We start from the raw sequence: 19,297 nt of genomic DNA, 5'->3' as shown, positions 1-19,297 counted from the left end.
ACGGGAGCTGTTATTAGAGACGAGAAAGGGGTGTTTATAGCGGGGAGTAGCTGTGGCATTGAGCACATTGGTGACGCTACCATGGCAGAGGCCAGAGCGGTCCGGGACGGGCTACTTCTGGCGGGACAGCTTGGTTGCAACAAGGTTGAGGTGGAAAGCGATTGCATGGAGGTTATTGAGGCTATGATGGACAATGGCAATTCAGCGGGGGTAGCAGCGGCGATTTTTGAGGAGTGTGCTTTTCTAGCGAGGGGTTTTTCTAAGGTGAGCTTTAGTTTTTGCCCAAGAGAGAGTAATCATGTTGCTCATAGGTTAGCTGCTAGTGCCAGTGGGTATCAATCTGTCGTTTGGATTGATGAACCACCTGATTGTATAGGGGCTGAATTAGCAAACGATGTAAACCTCTTCACGATGTAACCTTTTGTGTCCGAGAAGCAGCAAGTACCAGACGCACTCTTTTCCTTCCAGGGTACCGAAGGGGGCTGGAAGGTTTTTAATGAGGCGGCTTGCTGGCTTAATATATATGAGTTTCAAAAAAAAAAAAAACAAAAGGGAGTAGGCCACGGAAGTATCGGTCGAGATGCTCGATGGTAAATATGCCAACATTCCAACACCATCGTGCTGTTTTGGAAAGAAAAATGGTGAATCTTATTCTTTATATCTCGAACTCTCCCGAACGGTCAGGACTCGTAAAATTAATGTAGATGCATGGCCTAGAAATATTCTGTTATCTGGCGTCACTTGATTTAGCATCACGAGATAATGTATGTAAATCTCAGTTGACTCAGACTTAACTTATATCTCAGTCGAATTACATCAGCGTATTTTAATGTGGATCTAAACAAAGTACAAATAACAGCAAACATGAATCTTCAAGCAGAAACAAAATTCAACACTGGAGCACGTGACTGAGACATAAGCTACGTCTCAGCTAGCTGAAACTTAGCAATTCCTATAAAAATTAAGGCGACACTTTCATTTTGTACTACCATATACATGTCGATATTACATCTCTAATAAGGTACATTTTTTTTTTTTTATTTCTAATTTCTCACACGATAGGGGCTAATAATGTTAGAGTTTCGCCCAGGGCCTGGATCTTGCCGGCTCGGCCATGGTTCTGCGCATCCACTCCCACCGGGCACGCAAGGCCAAGCCATGCAATCGGAGGTATAGTGATTTCAGTTTGAAGTGATCCAGGCCGGCGGGCAGTCTATCTCGTATGGGCAAGCCCTCCACCATACGCAGGCATTCCTTGCGCAGAACTCCGAGTTGCAGTGCATGATCTCGCCGAGTGCCTCGGCACGCTCGGTCTCGAGATCCAGCGCGAAGTTGCCCAGGGCGACCGTGTTGAACACCAGCACATTGCTCTTCTCGCAGTACCACAGCAGCTTCACGTCGCCAATGTCGCCCACGTCGTCGTTCCCGCCGGCGCCACCGCTGCAACCTGAGATCACCCGGCGCAAATCGATATCGCCGCTGCGGTGCCAGGTGCGACCCCCTGTGCAGATGGCGCCGTCGAGCCTTCTCTTCAGAGTGCTCCAGGTCTCGAGCACGAGGCCGTTTTCCGCCGAGAGGCCGAAGGTGCAGAGCACGGCGTCGCCGTCGACGTCGGTGCGGCTGCCGAGCACGAGCCCCATGTCCCAGTACGCGCCAGAGCAGCGGCTGACACCCGGGAGATCGAGCAGCTCGACGTCCTGCGCGCGCAGTTCCAGCACGAGCGCGACGCGGGTGCCGTCGTCGCAGGAGCACTGCCAGTGGATGACGCCGTTGTCGAGGACGGCCGGGGGGTTCTTCGGGTGCATCTCCAGATTATTCTCCCTGTCTCTGTAAAAAGGGGAGTCGTACTTCCCGTCGTCCGCGTTCACCATGGCGATGCGGCGGCACGGGATATCGATGCGGCACGTCGAGGTCGTCCAGGTCATCGTGCGGGAGGAGAAGCTGTCGACGTAGAGCTCCATCCATTCGGCGTGGATCCCTGCCACGACGAGCTTGAAGGACGATGGCGTCGATGCGTCCTCGTCGAAGCTGATAAAGTCTCTGTCCGTGAGCAGCGCGCAGCCGTACTCCCAGAACCCGATGCCTTGGTGGACGCGGAACGGCGGGAGGAAGCGGCGGAGGCCGGTGGAGGGGTTGCACACGCAGTACCTAATGGTGGTCGGCTCGTCCGCGTGGACTTCGGCGCGGCTGAGCACGAGGTAGCCGTTTCGGGACAGGACGGGGTGCATGTCGCGGCAGCGAGGGTCACCGTCGTCTAACTCTAGCCGCGGGACGCACGGGCACCGCCAGCTGCCAGACGAGCCGCCGACGAAGCGCGGCGGGAGCGTCGACTGATCGTCGTCCTCTGCGTGGTCGAAAGCGAAGAATCCTAGAAGGAGCGCGCGGCGCGTAGGCCTGGAATTAAAACTCAAAACTCGCGAGCTAAACGAGTAACTCGTGACTCGACTCGCCTCAACTCGAACTCGGTATATAACGAGCCAAGCCGAGTTTCATATTTTGTTGTTAAACGAGTTCAAGCTAAACGAGTCGAGCTCATTGAACTCATGAGTAGCTCGTTTAGCTCGGTAAAAATGGAGTCGTCCCAAGCCCACCAAAATGGACAAGTATATTTGTGGTTTCTCAACTTGAAAATATTATTCTCATGATATATTGATCGTTGTGGTTTATATTGTTCAGGTACCATAGTGCTAATGCTTATTGTTCATCATTCATGCCCAAATATTCGGGAAAATGCATTGTACATTTTATATATTCTATTTGACAGTTTTAAATGAGCTACTCGTGAGTTACTCCCGAGCTTTGCGAGTCGAGCCGAGTTTCAAATCCAGACTCGATTGTTAAACGAGTCGAGTCGAGCTAACTCGATTGTTGACCGAGCTTTAGCGAGTCGAGCCGAGCTGGCTCGGCTCGGCTCGAATTTGCGCGGCGAACGAAGGAGCGACGGGAGACCATGCGGAACCACGGCCGGCAGGTGGCGGCGCAGCGCACGGCCGTGGACGGCGAGACGCGCGAGAGGATCTCGAGTACCAACTCGGTCGGCAGGGCAACACTGTCATCCGCGCGCCGGCGGCGGTGGCGGCGCCGGCGATGTGGTCTCATCCTGGAAAGTTTGGGGTGTTCAGATCGATCGGACGCTGCGAGCAGTGAACGCGCGGTCCACTGTGTTCCGTACTACTCCTACATATATATGACCGTCGCTCCGTATAAGAGTCGAGTTAATTGTGTACGTGTCCGATCTTGACATGGACCTGAACCAACCTACGGTGTTTTTTTCTTGAGGACCAGCCGATTGGAAGATTACTGATTTCGTAAGTCTAATCTGTTGTGAAATGTATATGTGAATTGCCTAACCTTTTCCATCAGTTCGGACTTTTGGTTCAAGTGGCTAGTGCATGAAGCTTAACATAATCATGTCTTTTCCTTTAACGTGGTGGGTCTATTTTTTCTACAACTTAAACCTCGTTATTCATTGCCAATAAAAATTACATAGCTTAACATAATACTAAGCTTAACATAATCATGTCTTTTCCTTTAACGTGGTGGGTCTATTTTTTCTACAACTTAAACCTCGTTATTCATTGCCAATAAAAATTACATAGCTTAACATAATACTCCCTCCGTGCCGGTTTAACAGACACGCATGTATTTTAAGACAAAGTTTAACCACTAATTTGGTTGACAAAATATAAATTATATGTCTAAAAATCTATATCATTAGATATGCGTGGTTTTCAACTATATATTTTTTATGACATGTATTCTATATTTTATTAACCAAAATAATTATCAAAGCAATTTCTTAAAGGACATGCACGTTTGTTAAACCGATCGATCCAGAGGGAGTAGGAGTAATCGATATAGATGGACCCTGAATAAATGCCCAGTGAGGTGACCGCCTAGCTAGCCTTGCAAGTCTATAAGTTACCGTATATGCCTCTTTGAAAACATAGATGAACTAAATCTTTACAAACTACCCTCGAGAGATGGTAACAGCTATCGTAGATTGATGTAGCTACGCCGTGCCTAACCTTGCTGTTCTTCATAGTTTCGACTACCTCTAGATTGTCAGATTCTAGAACCAACCTTTGCTTTAAAGCAATAGCTTCGGCTGTTAATGCATCATGAGCATGTTCGATCTTCATACTGGATGCAGCAATAAACTCTCCTCGATTATCCATGATAATTTCTCTAGGTCTAAATTAGTTGGAAGTTCGAGTCTATAATCGGTGAGTCCAACAAAATACACTTAAGCTCATATGCTGCTGCTTCAATAAAAAAAATAGTAAACGAAGCAAAAAAAGAAAACTAATTTTTTTACAACAAACATGCTGCTGCTGCGTTTGCGGCGGCGGCGGGACGGCGTCCTCCCGCCGCCCGCCGGAGGAGTCGCCGGCGTCCGCCTCGGAGGCAGGGGCGCGGCGGAGGCAGAGGGAAGGGTCGCCCGCGTCGCCTGCGCGATCGTGGACCGCGGCCACGGAGGGAGGCTGGGCCATGGATGGATGGAGGGAAGGTTCTGGGTGGGTTTTGGTTTCGGGCGGCTGAGGGGAGAGGAAGGAGGGAGGTGGCGGCTTTTTGATCCCGGCGGTGGCCACGGGGTGCCGCTGACACGCAAAAGCGCGGAGGCGGGGACAGGAGGCACGACACGTACGGGGCGGCATCACCAGACGTCTCCACCTCTGCTTCTTCATGGCGGCTAACAACATGATAGCTTATAGTTTTCGAATACCCCATGCTATACACCAACATTTTTATCTCTCTTCCTAACCCCTCCAAGGACCAACAACTGTGTAGTTTTACATTATTCATCACACCCCCTCATGTTTCTACTTCTACAGTGCGCAATTGAGCGAATACCGTCATGTTGGCCATCTTTGCATAAGAAAGTTGTCGACGCTTTCATTTTATAAAAAGTAAACCATATAAGATATACACATAAAATGAGTCCTCCCTTCATTCTTAGCTAGCAGGAGAGCTTAGGTTTAACAAATAAAAACATCGCCCATGGAAATGTCTCCTAGAAATGTGAGTAGCACAAGTAATATTCTCTAATAAATCATATGCGGACAATCTAGTTAAATTTGTCGCACTAAATAGCAAAAATTACAACAATAGGCAGGACAAATTGGACAACACACATGCTGTTCAAATTCAGATCTTACCAGGACATGAGAACTCCAAATATGCTCACTCAATTATGAAATAGTATGGTACCAAGAAAAATAGATCTTTACAAGCTCAGCTTGAATATCACCAATTACCTAATAAATACCTTTTCACAATAATTAATTTACATAGTAAGGTATGTCTTTCCTTCCTACTGCCTCTACTACAATGCCAACTGCATGATCGACGGTGCACAAAGTAGATGCTAATGTTGTACTCAAGATCACTGTGCTTCTCCTTCTCTAGTCCTTTTCGTTTAACTTGTTGAACACATCTTCCGAAGAAATAAGTAATTAAGGACGGAAAGAAATTTGAACCCAAAAAAATAGAAAATAAATAATTGGTTATCTGTAGATATATCATTCCTAACCATTAACTACATCTTTCAGACCTGACATGTGAATTACTCAACAGAAGGGAATATCAAAAATTGAACGTTGAGCTTTGCTTCCAAATGAATGAGCTACCAGTAGTTTTCCCAACAATTTTCAGAAACACGTATGCAATGATTTTATTCTAATAATGCATATAACCATAGAGAGGTTGTCTCTTTCTGCTACTAAATCAAAAACGACATGTGATTACTTGACAAATAAATTCCATAAGGATATCTTGTTGCCATCCTTTCTAGATGCTGAATTCACAATTAAAAACTTCTGACACGCTTCTTGACCATTCAATGTCCATGTCTTATGCGTAGACACCACACTGATAAGTATTATACATTTACATGCATAGAGCTCACCATTGTAATTTCATATATCATTGTCTTTATTGTTTGCTCTGCTACTAAAACGTAATGAGGTATGACTAATTTTCAAGTAAATGTCGTAGCCATACCTTCTGGGTAGCATTGGAGAAAGGTCAAAAGACATACTGGCTAACTGAATCATCGCTAGAAGATGAACAACACACAAAGGAACGGGATCAGAAAAAGATTAGGCTCCTGATAAGAAAAAAATGAATTAAAAAGATAAATCTGGATGCGGTTCTAATCATCTGAAATGCGGGTCCTATTGTCGATCAAGTTCTTTAGGTATAGCTATACTCTGTAACTAATATATCTTTGTTAGCAGAATTCCGGATGATCTCATTGATGCATTTAACCAGCAGTCAGAGCTATTGCAACCCACAATCATATGCGAAGAGAGATGCAATAATTATCAATAAAAGACAGTTTACATAATAGTACTAACTAAATACATTATCTACCAGAACTCCATTGTGTTGTGTATACCATGACAGATAAGAGCAGCAAACAACCACCGCTCTAAGATGCCACAATATCGCATAAGATAAAATAATCTTAACTACAATGCAAACTATTCACCAGAAGATGAATAACAGAGTCACGGAATCAGAAAAAAAACTTAGGCTCCTGATCAGAAAATATGAATTACAAAGAAAAATATGCATGTTATTCTAATCATCTGAAATGCATGTCCTATTGTAGATCAAGTTCTTTAGGTACAACTATATTCTGTAACAAATATGTCTATGATAGTAGAATTCCGGATGATCTGATTGATGCAATTTAACCGGCCGTTAGAGCTATTGCAACCCACAACCATATGCGAAGCGAGATGCAATAATTAACAATAAAAGACAGTTTACAGAAGAATACTATACATGAATTATCTACCAGAACTGCGATGTGTTGTGTATACCATGACAGATAAGAGCAGCAAACAATCACCGCTCTAAGCTGCCATAGTAACGTATACGATGAAATAATCTTAACTACAATACAACCTATGTACCATGAGAGAGTAGGTTCTTCGGTAGGCTACAACATTTTTCTACAACTCAATTCTATAATGGTAAATACCACATGTACACCTATGACCAGGCACCATTTTTCAGAAGATCTATCATTATCATATACACCGTAGGACCCAAATTCTTGTTGAATGCACATAAGTCCCACATATACACGTATGATCAGGAACCTATTTCTCAAATAATAGCAGATTGATAGGCATGCAAGTTTTGATGAGGAAGAGGAAGAGAGGAGGAAGAGCACTGACCCCGTTGGGGGCCATAGCCTTGTCTTCCTTGGAGAAGGCCCCGAGCCCCTGATACTCCTGTCATCGTTGTGCACGAGCATCTCGGACTGTGGCGAAGAAGGCGTCGATCTCGACAAGTTGCTGGTCCGTCATGGACACCTCCACTTGGCGTAACATCGAACTCCCCGAGCTTGCGATGTGATGTGTCGCTCCCCAAATCCGTGAGAGGCAGCGAAGGCCCTAGGCGGAGACCTCGAGATGACACAGTGCCGGCGGCCGACGTGGAGATGCCAAAGAGACGTCGCGCTCGAGGCAGCGGTGACCAAGGAGGAGCTGGAGGGAGTTCTTGTGGTTCATGGTGACCTCCAGTTGCAACGCCCCAACCTTCCAGTAAAGAATCAAGAGCAACCGTTTGACGAGAGTTGCATTCCTCTCCCCGGAGGAAATCTCAACTGGCTGCCAGATATTAACCAATTGAGTGGCGGGTAGGGATGGCAATGGGTACCCATGACCCGCGTACCCGCCGGGTAAAAACCCAATAAGAGTACGGGTATGGGATAAAATATCACCCATGGGTTTATAAATGGGAAAATATTATACCCATCGGGTAGAGCGGGTACGGGTATGGGATCATATAACCCATACCCACGTACCCATTTACCCATCTAAGTTTGAAAAATGGCCATCGTAATATTGTAAACTACTTACTTTCTCTCCTAATCATTTCTTCATGTTGCTAGGCTAAACCTCACCCCTTCTGGTCTCACAATCGCTGGCAGATTAGTGTGGATTAGACCCCTATTTTAAATTGCTTCACCTCCTGCCATATTTTTTGATCATTCTAATGTGTTGTAAGCATGGGTATTTTTACCCGCGGGTACCCATTTACCATGTCGGGTAACGGGTATGGGAAAAGTTTGTACCCGTTGACGGGTATGGGTACGGGTGACGGGTAAGATTGAATGCGACGGGTACGGGTATGGGATGGCTCTACCCGTACCCATACCCTGCGGGTGCCATCCCAAGTGGCGGGGAAACCTAGATGCGCAATCTCACTTATTTACAAACGAAAGAAATCTCACACTACGGGGACAACCGGCTACACCGACGGCCCCGCACCGTCGGCACAATAAGGTTCACCGTCGGCACAGGCTCTGCCGACGGTCACCGTCGGCGTCTCCCCGTCGGCACAACGAGGCGTCGGGGTGCGCGCACGCACCGTCGGCACAGCGAGGTCACCGTCGGCACGGTCGTACGCCGACAGGCTGGACGGTGGCCGTCGGCCGCCCCATCGTCGGCAGAGCCAACCAGCCGTCACGCCGGCGCCGTCAACGTCCCCAGCTGTGCCGACGGTGTAACCGTCGGCATAGTGTTCCTTTTTTTTCAGAACTGGCGGCAAAACGGTGACTATTCGAACTGGAAAAGCGCGCGAAACTGGGCCGGCTGTGCCGACGGTGTCACCGTCGGCACAGACCCTGCCATTTGGCACAGCTACGGGCCTGTGCCGACGGTGACACCGTCGGCACAGCCAGGCCCAGTTTTTTCTGATTTTTGCCAATTTGGCCTCATTTGCTCAGAAAATCGCACAAAATGCACATATTATAACATTGAATATCCATTAACATATATAGCACCATATAGCACAAAGATATCACCGTATAGCACCAAATCTCACAAATATAGCATCAAATCTCACAAATAGCACAAATATAGCATACAAGACCATGGTATATACACCGGATCCACTACAAAGATGGAGCGTGTCATCATGTGCTAGTACAATGTAGAAACTATGGTGGTGCACCACCCGAGTGACGATCTAGCTACAGACGATCTAGCTCCGAGTGGGTGAAGTGAGGCCGCTGTATTTCGACGGTGCTCGGGGAGGTAGAACCACGACGAGAGCCACCGGAACCGGAAAAATGCCGAGGTTCGGCGAAGCACCAGGAGAATGGCGACCGGGGTGCATCGGCGTACCACAAGGAGTGTCGTTCCCGGATTCTCCCAATCCCTACATGTTGGAGGGAGTTAGCAACTTAGCCATGTCACACCAAGTTAGCAACTTAGCCAAGTTAGCAACTTACCGGGGTCAACTGACGCTGACGCTTGTACATGATATAGAACTCCTCCTTGGACGGGAACACTGGCGTCGGCCCCGGATGAGGTGGCTCTGGGAGTGGTTCCTCTCGCACTTCAGTCATCATGAACCGAGTGAAACTCTGCAAGAAACGGGAGAGATAGCTCAGATTCAAACATGGGGACTTATGATGTTTTGCAACCATAGAGATTGAAACTTACCGCCATCTGGTTGCTCGTCCACTGGACATAGGCATCTTTCACAAGGTCATGCTCCTTAATCTTCTCGAGATACTCCTCGTAAGCTACCGCATAGGCCTCCTCGAGCTGAGTCTACAATTTCAGAAATAATGCGTCTCATCAACATAGCCATTCGGGAACAAGAGTCAAAACAGAGGATGAAAGTGTGGATGACTTACATCTACCTCTACCCGAGAACGGCATGTAGTCCGCGAGGAGGTAGCGTAGGCTGCCGGAGGGAGGGTAGCCTTGATCTGCGTGAAGTTCCTCCGAGGCTTGAAACCCCCGGCAAGGCGGGCGGGACGTCCATGCGGCTGGCCGGACCCCGCCGAGCATCATCGCCACCTCGTCGACCGGCTCGGTCATAGGGTCCTCCACCTCTGGATGGAGCTTGGCGTACTCCTCGCAGTATCTTTCCTTGTTCTCTTTGGCCTTGCCGTAGTACATCTCAGGCGCGGGCCGAGGCTCGTTCGGACGGGGCGTCACCAGCTTCATGTGCGTCCACGCTTCCATCTCACAAAGTTCCCTCCCGAGCTTCATGTGGGTCTTAAGTATTTTGTATCGTGTGTGGGCCATTCACCCCCTCCGAGGTTCGATTTCTGGCGAAGGGGTTCTATACCGCCCTTATACATATATATAGGTTTCCCGCAAAGGGGTTCGCCAAAATAGCAGTGAGAAATAAATAAACAAAAAAAATGATTGGGATTAATAATTATATGGGTAATAATTATCTCTTTGATGCAAAAAAAATAGAAAAACAAAAAAATGTGCATAATTGGCTGTGCCGACGGCCTGGTTTGTGCCGTGGGTGACCGTCGGCACAGCAGAAGGGGGACCCGGTTCCGGTCCCGTGCCGACGGCCGCCGTTGCGCCGTGGGCTACCGTCGGCACAGTGTAGACGGTGCCGTGACAGCCTAACGGCTGGGCCCGCCTGTCTGCGCGTGTACCGACGGCCGTGGCTTTGCCGACGGTGACCTTCGGGCGCCAACTTTCTGTGCCGACGGTCCGGTTTGCGCCGACGGTGACCGTCGGTGTAGACAGCAGTGTGCCGACGGTGACCGTGCGCCGACGGTCATCTCCGTCGCCGGTCGACGAGGGCCTCTGTGCCGACGGCCCCGACATTTGGCCGTCGGCACATGGGCTGGCCGTCGGCACATGGAGTTTCTCCCGTAGTGTCAGTTGCAATCCAATAGGCAACTCTAAGAAAATATCACTTGCAACTGATGAAAAGTTCAATTGCAACCTCACTTGCAACCAGCAATAATCTTAGTTGTAACAAACTTGTAACTAGAAAGAAAATCTAAGTTGCAGCCACACTTCACTCGAGAAAAAATAAATCTATGTAACTTTACTTGCAACCGAAAAAAATCCAAGTTGCAACCTCACTGGGAAGTAAGATTTAGCGGGTATGCATGGATTAAATAAGAATATTCCAGTTACGCACTTTTTTGTATGATAAAGAAATTGGCACCCAAAAAACTTAAGACCACACAGACTAAAACAACTCTAGAAAGAATATGCATATCCTATAAAAATAATTAGAAGAAAAAACCCACACAAGCCACAAGGACAAGTCACTCGTGTCGCTGCAAGCCCACAGAAAAGTAGTCAACTCGACAGATTTAAGTGCACGCATATTAAAAAAAAGACCTCATGCGCGCACTGTAAAATGACAAGTTGAATACATGCACCCCCATTCCAGTAACACAATATATTGCTAGTAGCACGGATAGTCAATAGAAGTCCAAACAAACGGTGGGCATCAAACTTAAGTTGCACCCTTGCCGTAGTCCAGGAAGAGCAATTAATGGGAACTCGCCTTGATTGCTGCTACCACGTGCGCCGGAGTACATCGCATGTACATATATCTTGCTCTCACAAAAAGACCTCATCAACACTGACAACCTATCACAAGTTGCTGTTCCGCGGCCCAGATAAAAGTAGCAGAAAGCGATATATCAGTGTCTGGTCAGCCATGCTTAATCTCCCCCCCTCTCGTAGAACATCATATAGGCTTCACACTTCTGAACCTCTTCCAAGGAAACTTCTTTCACGTGCTTATCGCCTACACAAAACCAGCGACGGATCTGATCATCTGCATTTGCCTTCCCCTTCACGTACGAGACATAATGCCCTTCGTTGAGGCTCTTACCAATATGCTCAATAACGCCAGCCAGATGGTAGGTACAATTTTTAACTTCATAGCTGAGAATTAAGGAAAGATAAAGTTATGAATTCGGTACAGAAAATTAAGTATTGGTAGCAAAAAACCTCTTGGAATAAAAAAACAAATGTGATGCATAGGACACATCTAATAACTAAGTAGTATTAGCAGGGCCAAATGTGCTAATCAAGTTCAATGGCACAAAATAAGAAATGTATTCATGTTTACAGGATCCTCACGTTGGAGTGGAATTTAATATGATACAGTTTCCAAATCATTTCATTCTTATTGCATTCATTCAGTAACACAATATATTCCTAGTAAATCAAACTGTGGCCCACAAATGTCACCACATAACTATAGCATCGGTTTGGTTCGTTCATTCTTTTTAATATAAATCATTTGTTCTGCCAGTTAGAAACAAGGAGGTGTATTAGCACACCTTTATTTTAAAGAGGATTTTTTATGATATTGAGAAAATTACATTCTATATGATAGTTTATACTTTGCTGCCAAAATTAATAAAAAAACACATAGCATGCACATACTATACATTATTTCGCATAATCCCATCGAGAAATACTAGGAATTGGACAGTCTAAGCATTCTTTGAAGCTAGTAACAACAAATAATGCAAAAAAAAAAAAAACGCTGCACTATGCATTAGATCCTCCTGTACAGAAATTTCAGTAGTCAGTACCTGGGGTCCATGAACTTTTCCATATCAAGGATCTCCTGAAAGCTTATATGTCCACTCAACTTAATAGTAGAACTCAATACAGTGTTTTTTCCTCCCAAGCGAACACCATATCTTCCCATGAGAAGAGTCAAGACATGCGGTAACTTGCTAATAGAACTTCTCTGTACAGCGCCATCATTCACCTTTTGTTCCTCCACTCTGCCAGTGCTATCATTTTGCTTATCCAGGGCAATCCACGAGTTACATGAGCTGCAAGAGACTGGGACCATTTTAAGACAACTTGTCCCTGAGCCCAATTCCTGGAGCAGCCTACTTGAAGAAGCGGTATCAGCTGCCAAGCTATTCAATTCCTCAGATGCTATGGCCACTTTGGTACTAGTTTGATCACCATCTGTACTTCTACTGGTACTCGAACAGCACCATTCTAGCTTCTTTGCTTCAAAATACTGTTTCAGGCAGTCCTCAACTGACGTAGGGGAATGAAAATTGTTACTCTGAATCTGGTCTACTGCAAGATGGTTACTCTCGATCTGGCATACATCAAGATGATCTGCTGACAGTGTCAGTTCCAGGTTATTGAATGGCACTGACTTCTCAGTGGACCTTGAACAAGTGCAGGAACTTCTAATGCACATCCCACCACCAAATATGAACTCAAGCATTGCAGATCCGGAAATCCCCTCTTGTGTGTGAGGAGGCTTGCTTAGCTCCTCCTCTTCTTCCTCCTCACCCAAACGGCGAAGAAAAGCTAGAAATAATTCCTGGCTGTCATGCATGCCCTGGTCTTTGAAACTGGGGTCAAAAGCTCGTACACAGGCGGTCAACAATGCTGGGTCCATTAATTCTCCTGGGTAGCCTGGACTGTTTGTCTTCATGAATAAGTCCTTGAGCGCCCTGCCCATCACTCCTAACTTAGCATTCGGTCTTAAAATCTCTGTCCTCAACTTGCCGAGCGCAAGGAGGCACTGCACTAGTGCATTGAAATAGCAAGTATATCCTAAGTTTGGCATTCCTTTGACATAGTTGACCTCTGAAATTGGTAACTCATAGCCCTGAGAACCTGAAAGATCCACATCATCCTCAACAGCGAAGATCTTCTCCTGCTCCAGACGTGGGGTTTTCCGCGAATTCTCAGCTGTTGCGCCTGGACCCTCCCTTTGCCTCTTTTTTGTTTCCTCTCCAATCATGCCTGCGGTGGACACAAGCAGCATGAAATAAAAAAAATGTGCATCAAAATGCCCATAGACGCTAAAAAAAATATAATAGCAAAGGGATTAAAGTATAGGAACCATAACTGTGATGATATTAAACTGTAGCACAAGAGGTTTGCGGTAATAGATTTTAAATAACTTCTGGCAATATGTTTAAGTTCAAGTTGCCTCTCTCTGGCAATACTATGTGGAGTGAAATACTACTATTTACATAATAGCTGTGACCAAAACATAGCCGTAAGCTAATAACTTGTTCACGATTCCATAAAATTAAGAGCACTAACTGCAATCAGAGTATCAAATGCAAGAATTAATACATTTTAAGTGCCTTCAGAACAACATTCAGTAATAGAAAATCTACTGCCCCGCCAATGTGTACATGAAACTCTAACAAGAGAAACTGTACACTGCACATTCACATAACAAAGAATCAATAAATGCATGACATCTCCCTCATCTCAATAACAAAATAACAAGAACGGTTGCTACTGCAAGTCAGAAGCATCAAAGGCAAGATTTCCCAGGTAGCGAAGCCATAGGCGGGCATACCTGGCTGCTGTCCTCGAAGCAGAGGCGGCAGGAGGCCAGACCGGACTGGGATGACGTCCTTCTGCTGTAATCCAGTAGGTGTGGCTTCCCGTGAATTTTCTTGAGTTGCTCCTGTGCGGTCTCTTTGCATCTTTCGTGTTTCCTCTCCCATCACGCCTGCCACAACCACAAGCAGCATGAATACACAAATGTGCATCGAAATGGCTATACATGGTGCTAACTATGCACTAGAATTTATGCTCGAGTTTTTTTTCTGGTACCAAACCAACAGAATAAGTAATTGGTAGAATTGAAAGAGCATTAAAATATTGGAAATATAATGGCAAGGGGAATAAAGTATAGTAAGTATAACTGCGAGGACATTAAACTGTGGCTGAAGAGGTTTTTAGTGGCAGATTTAAAGTAGTTTAGTACTACGTATGACCTTACACCCTAACCTACAATAAGTGTACATTAGGACATGTCTTAAGTCAAGCTTTATTAACTTTGACCTACTTTCTAGAAAAAAGTAGCAGCATTTATGACACTAAATTAATATTGTTAGATCCATCTTGACATATAGTTCAATAATATAATAATTTGATGTCACATATGTTGCTATCTTTGTGTAGAAATTTGGTCAAAACTGAAAATGTTTGATTTCCAAAAAAGGAAGGTGTATACTGTACTATTTGGCCATAATTGTATGTTTTAAGTCAAAGTTGCATCTATTTGGAAATACTATGTGGAGTGAAATACTACTATTTACAGAAAAACGGTGATAAAAAAAAAGATGTAAGCTAATACATTGTTCATGATTAACTCCATCAAATTAAGAGCACTAAATGCAATCAAAGTCTGGAATTCAAGGATTCATAATCATGTTTACATTTTATTAAGTGCCTTCAGAACAATATTTGGCAATAGAAAATTATATTAAACGTGAACAATCGAAAGTTAGAAACTGTGCATGACACATTCATACAAGAAACGTTTAACAAATATGTGACCTTCTCTCTCACACATGAACAACAAAAAGAAAAAAAACTGTTGCTACTGCAAGTTAGAAGCATCGAAAGCGAGATTTCCCAAGTAACAAAGGCATGGGTGGGCATACCTAGCTGATGCCCTCCAAGCAAAGGCGGTAGAAGGCGGCCGGATCGGGCGGGGAGGACGTCCTTCTGCTGTAATCGGGTCGGTGGGGGTTAGGGCGAAGTGGCGCAGTCAGATCGGGCGGGGATGATGTTGTTTTGCTGCGATCCGGTCGATGGGGGGTTAGGCTGAAAGAGGAGAGACGAAGAAGGAGGACACTAAGAGTCTAAGAGGATCGCGGGTGGAGGATGCTTACAAGGGGCTGGAGACGTCACCGGCGGCGCGGAAGCGTAGTGAAGGGTGGGGGTGGTGGGAGCAGCAGCATCAGAAACCCCTCCGGAAAATCGAATGGAGCATCAAGAATCGAGCCATGCGAAGTGGGGAGGAAAAGCTGCCGACGGAACGCAATGGGGACGAGGAGCAGGTGAGGGAGCAAACTCACGGACAGGGTGGGCTGAATCCTCAGGCGTACGCGGCGGAGGGGGAAGGGGAAGAAGATGGTCGGTTTCGCTCCAGGACCGTGCGCCACGCCTCACGCCTGGGTAGGGATGTTGAGTTTTTTTTATTATTTTTTTTAGCTGAGGGATGTTGAGTTGGGGTTGGGACAAGGGCATCTCGGGCCGACCCATTTTAACGTCCGCGAGCGTCCATTTGCGTCGTGCTGCGAACGCTAAAATGATCGTTTTTGTGAACCATGGTGGACATAAATATATATTTTTTAAAAAGAAGCAAGTTGTGTTGATTTCCGTATGTTCCGTGCCAAGAAAGAACATTCGAAGCACACCCAATCACCTAAACTGGAAAATTCAGCGGGAGGAGACGGTACCCTTGTTGGTTCTACCGAGGAAGAACATCTAGAAACCTCGACTACTGGCTTCGTCTGGCCCGTAGCCAGATTCGCTGCAAAGAAAGAACACTCTAAGTTCTAACTATCGGTGTCCGAGCCGGATTCCCCGGTGTGGTAGTGCTCGCGGCGAGGCGTGTCGTCGAACACCTTGACGATCATCTCGCCGCCCCCTCGTAGAGGAAGGTGAGCTGGCAGCCGGGCTCGAGCGCGAGGTCACGGGCGAACTTGTCCCACCCCGTGTGCGGGTACATCTTGCCCTGCCCGTCAAACAAGACCTCCACGGTCCGGCGGCGAGGTTGCGGCTGGGATCCCGTAGGCCGCACACCGTGCCGGCTCGACGCCGTCGACGAACTCGGCGAACTTGTCCGGGAGCCGCTTGATGCCGAGTGGGTCGTCATCGATGCGGAGGAGAAACTCGAAGCAGCGCTCCTCCTGCGAGGACGAGGAGGGCGCAGGCGACGGCAAGCGTGGGGCCGTAGCTGCTCCATCACGGCGGCCCCTGCCCCGGCCACGGGGGGCGCCCAGGGCCGCGGCCTCGAGCGCCTCGCCGGCCACCAGGACCGGACATGGACTTCCTCGCGGGCCTGGATGCGTCGCAGGAACACCTAGGTGGGGCTACGGTCGAGCTTTGTGGCGGCTAGGATTTCTTTGGAGGAGTGGATGAGGAAGAAGAACGCGTCGCCATTAACGTGGTTGGCGGAGGTGGGCGGCCGCTCGGCTGCCGAGGCATCGCCATTAACGTGGCGCAGAGTGCCGAAGCGACGCAATCGCTGGCGCGTTTGAGAAGACGCATCGACGCAGGGTCGCTGCCAGGTGGGCCCGACGAAACGTCCGCCAGACGTGAGCGGACACTTTCCGCGTCCGCCGAGCGTCCGCAGAGACGCATCCAAGGCGCTTATTTGGGCCAGGTTTGCGTCTCCGCAGATGGTCCGGTCACTTTGTGTTGCCTCGCTGGAGGTGATGCCAGACGCATTTCCGGTCACGGCGGACGAAAACGGTCGCTCATCATGCCGCTGGAGATGCCCTGAAGATTGTTGCTTTAGTACAAAATCACCCCCAAAAGGCTAGGATAAATCACCCCAACCGCAAGGCCCCCCAGAGCAGACCACGGTACACATGCGACTATACTGTCAGTATCCCGACATGTATACTAGCATATCTGCATATGTTGCGATTTTAGGATACTACCATGACGAATTGATATGTATCATGATGGCATTTTAATACGTTTCATTGTAAACACAGTCGGCAATAAAATCTCTCCAACAAAGAGAGGAAAAAACCATGGATGTCACGTTTATCTTATATGACGTGATCAATCCTAGCACGCGGTTTACAATATGTATAGATAGGTGGTGATGATGATCCGCTTCGGATCTCGCTCCGTTCGTTAGAAGTTAGACTTCCTATTATATAAACTAGCATGGAAGGGCGTGGCGGCACGCCGCGCCAACTATGTAAGACGATGGCAGTAATAATTTTAAAGACACACTGAAATTACATGCATAAAAAGTTAACTTTGAGAAACAAGTAAATACATGCACACTACAACAGTAGACTTGCTAGTTTTGATAATACAGGTTACACAATGTTCTAACTCCACGAACTTTATTTTATCGCTCTCGTCCTCTCCGTCGGATGATATGTCCACAATCTCGGTGCCTCCTATGTAAAGCTAATTGGCTTTTTTTGCGCTTCATTGTCAAGGAAGATGCCATGTCGGTGGTCATGGCAGGCTTGTCATTCTGGGCAAGAACCTTGTCAAGGAGTGATGATGCTCTTCTCGAGATTGATCGAAGAGACACTGTCGGGCGAGAAGTGGATCGAGGAGTCATATGTTATTGGCATGAAATGTACGTTATCAGATAAAAGGCACATCCTCTGAATATTTAGCAGGCACAAAGAGCTTCTAGACAACTTATAAAGCATGGGTCTGTTTGGATTTGAGCCAAAGCTGGCCCTACCCAAAAAATTAATTTGGCATGTCCATGAAATCTAGTTGTTGTTTGGTTGAACGCCAAAGTTTTGGCTAGCGCCCAGATCCCCCTCAGTTGGGAGTGCATTTGTTTGGCCAATTCGTGGTCGAGTCCAGGACGGCTAATTCTATCGCCAAATAATTTGTAGTGCCAATAGTTGCAGGACAGCCAACTCTAAAGATGTACAAAATTAAACCTTAGGTGCCATGTTGATATGGACTCGGAAATCATATGCACATATGAATTACGTAGCTGGGTTAACAGCAAACGTAATGATGCATTGTCCATCTAGAGAAAGCCCATGACTATTGAACCAACCGCGCTTAGAGCATCTCCAGTCGCGTCCCCCAAAGCGTCCCCCAAAGGGATTTGGGGCGCGCCGGACAAAAAAATCGTTCCAGCCGCGTCCTCCAAAGCCCATTTTTGTCCGGCGCGCCCCCATACGGTGTCCGGCGCCCCGAGCCCGTCCCCGTCCCACAGGAGACGCACCGGGCATGCCGGACACAACGAAAAGCGAGGTGGGGAGTGGCGGGGCCGACCCGTCAGCGGCACGGAAGGCTAAAACCCCGTCGCCTACCTTTGGTCAAGCAACGTTAATGGCGTCCCTGTTTTCCCAGGCGACGCAGGGACGCGTCTCGTCGTGCATGGCCGCGTGGCCGTCCGCGCCGTCCTCGTCTTACCGGTCGGCGCCGTACACTGTTCCCAAACGGGAGGTGAAGGAGGAGCCGGCGACGCCCGTCAACACGAGGCGTGGCGGCAGCGGCAGCCGGCGGCAGCAAGGGAGGCGCGGCGGCGTCCTCCTCATCCCGAAGCCGGAGGTGAAGGAGGAGCCGGAGGAAGCGTCGCAGGCGGCGCTGCTGGCGGAGTATGAGCAGCAGCAGCAGCGGCTCATCGCCAGCAGCGACGACCCCGAGGACTGCCCAGGTCTGCGGGCGGCGTTCTTGGCGTCCATGAACGACAAGGACGCCTGGAGGGGCGACCTCGACGCGGCCATCGCCTTGTCCATCTGCGACTCCGGCAAGCCGCTGGTGGACCTCACCGACGACGGCGAGGCAGGACCAAGCGGCGCGGTGAAGGACGAGCCCGTCGACGAGCCTGTCGGCGAGCGCGTCAAGCAGGAGGTCGTCACCGACGACATGTACAACTTCCAGCAGTACTGCGACGCCTCCGGCCGCCGCAAGTGGTTCTAGATTAGGTTTAGTTTAAATTTAGTCAAATTTCGTTCGAATCTATGTAAGTTTGGACGAATCTTAGTCGAATCTCGTTAAGTTTAAAGTTTCCGAATTTTTGTTTG

General features: G+C 47.7%; 1 protein-coding gene across 1 annotated transcript; it reads right to left on the bottom strand.

Moving 5' to 3' along the window:
- Nucleotides 1-1,181: 1,181 nt before the first annotated feature.
- LOC124658596 lies at nucleotides 1,182-15,323 on the bottom strand. Its single transcript, XM_047196810.1, has 5 exons — nucleotides 15,206-15,323; nucleotides 14,110-14,265; nucleotides 12,350-13,538; nucleotides 11,562-11,690; nucleotides 1,182-2,394 (listed from the first exon to the last, which is right to left on the bottom strand). Exons 2-5 carry the CDS (start codon nucleotides 14,258-14,260, stop codon nucleotides 1,182-1,184), a joined length of 2,682 nt encoding a protein of 893 aa, XP_047052766.1. The 5' UTR covers nucleotides 14,261-14,265; nucleotides 15,206-15,323.
- Nucleotides 15,324-19,297: the final 3,974 nt, after the last annotated feature.

This window comes from Lolium rigidum, chromosome 1, assembly GCF_022539505.1.
Source record: "Lolium rigidum isolate FL_2022 chromosome 1, APGP_CSIRO_Lrig_0.1, whole genome shotgun sequence".
Lineage (NCBI taxonomy): Eukaryota > Viridiplantae > Streptophyta > Magnoliopsida > Poales > Poaceae > Lolium > Lolium rigidum.
The sequence above is the reverse complement of the archived record's forward strand: the minus strand, read 5'-3'. Positions and strand labels throughout refer to the sequence as shown.

Coding starts and splice junctions, on each gene's coding strand:
- LOC124658596 (XM_047196810.1), bottom strand. CDS start 14,260: ATGGGAGAGGAAACACGAAAGATGCAAAGAGACCGCACAGGAGCAACT. Junction 13,539..14,109: donor GCTTCGAGGACAGCAGCCAG/GTATGCCCGCCT, acceptor TGTCCACCGCAG/GCATGATTGGAGAGGAAACA. Junction 11,691..12,349: donor GAAAAGTTCATGGACCCCAG/GTACTGACTACT, acceptor CTTAATTCTCAG/CTATGAAGTTAAAAATTGTA.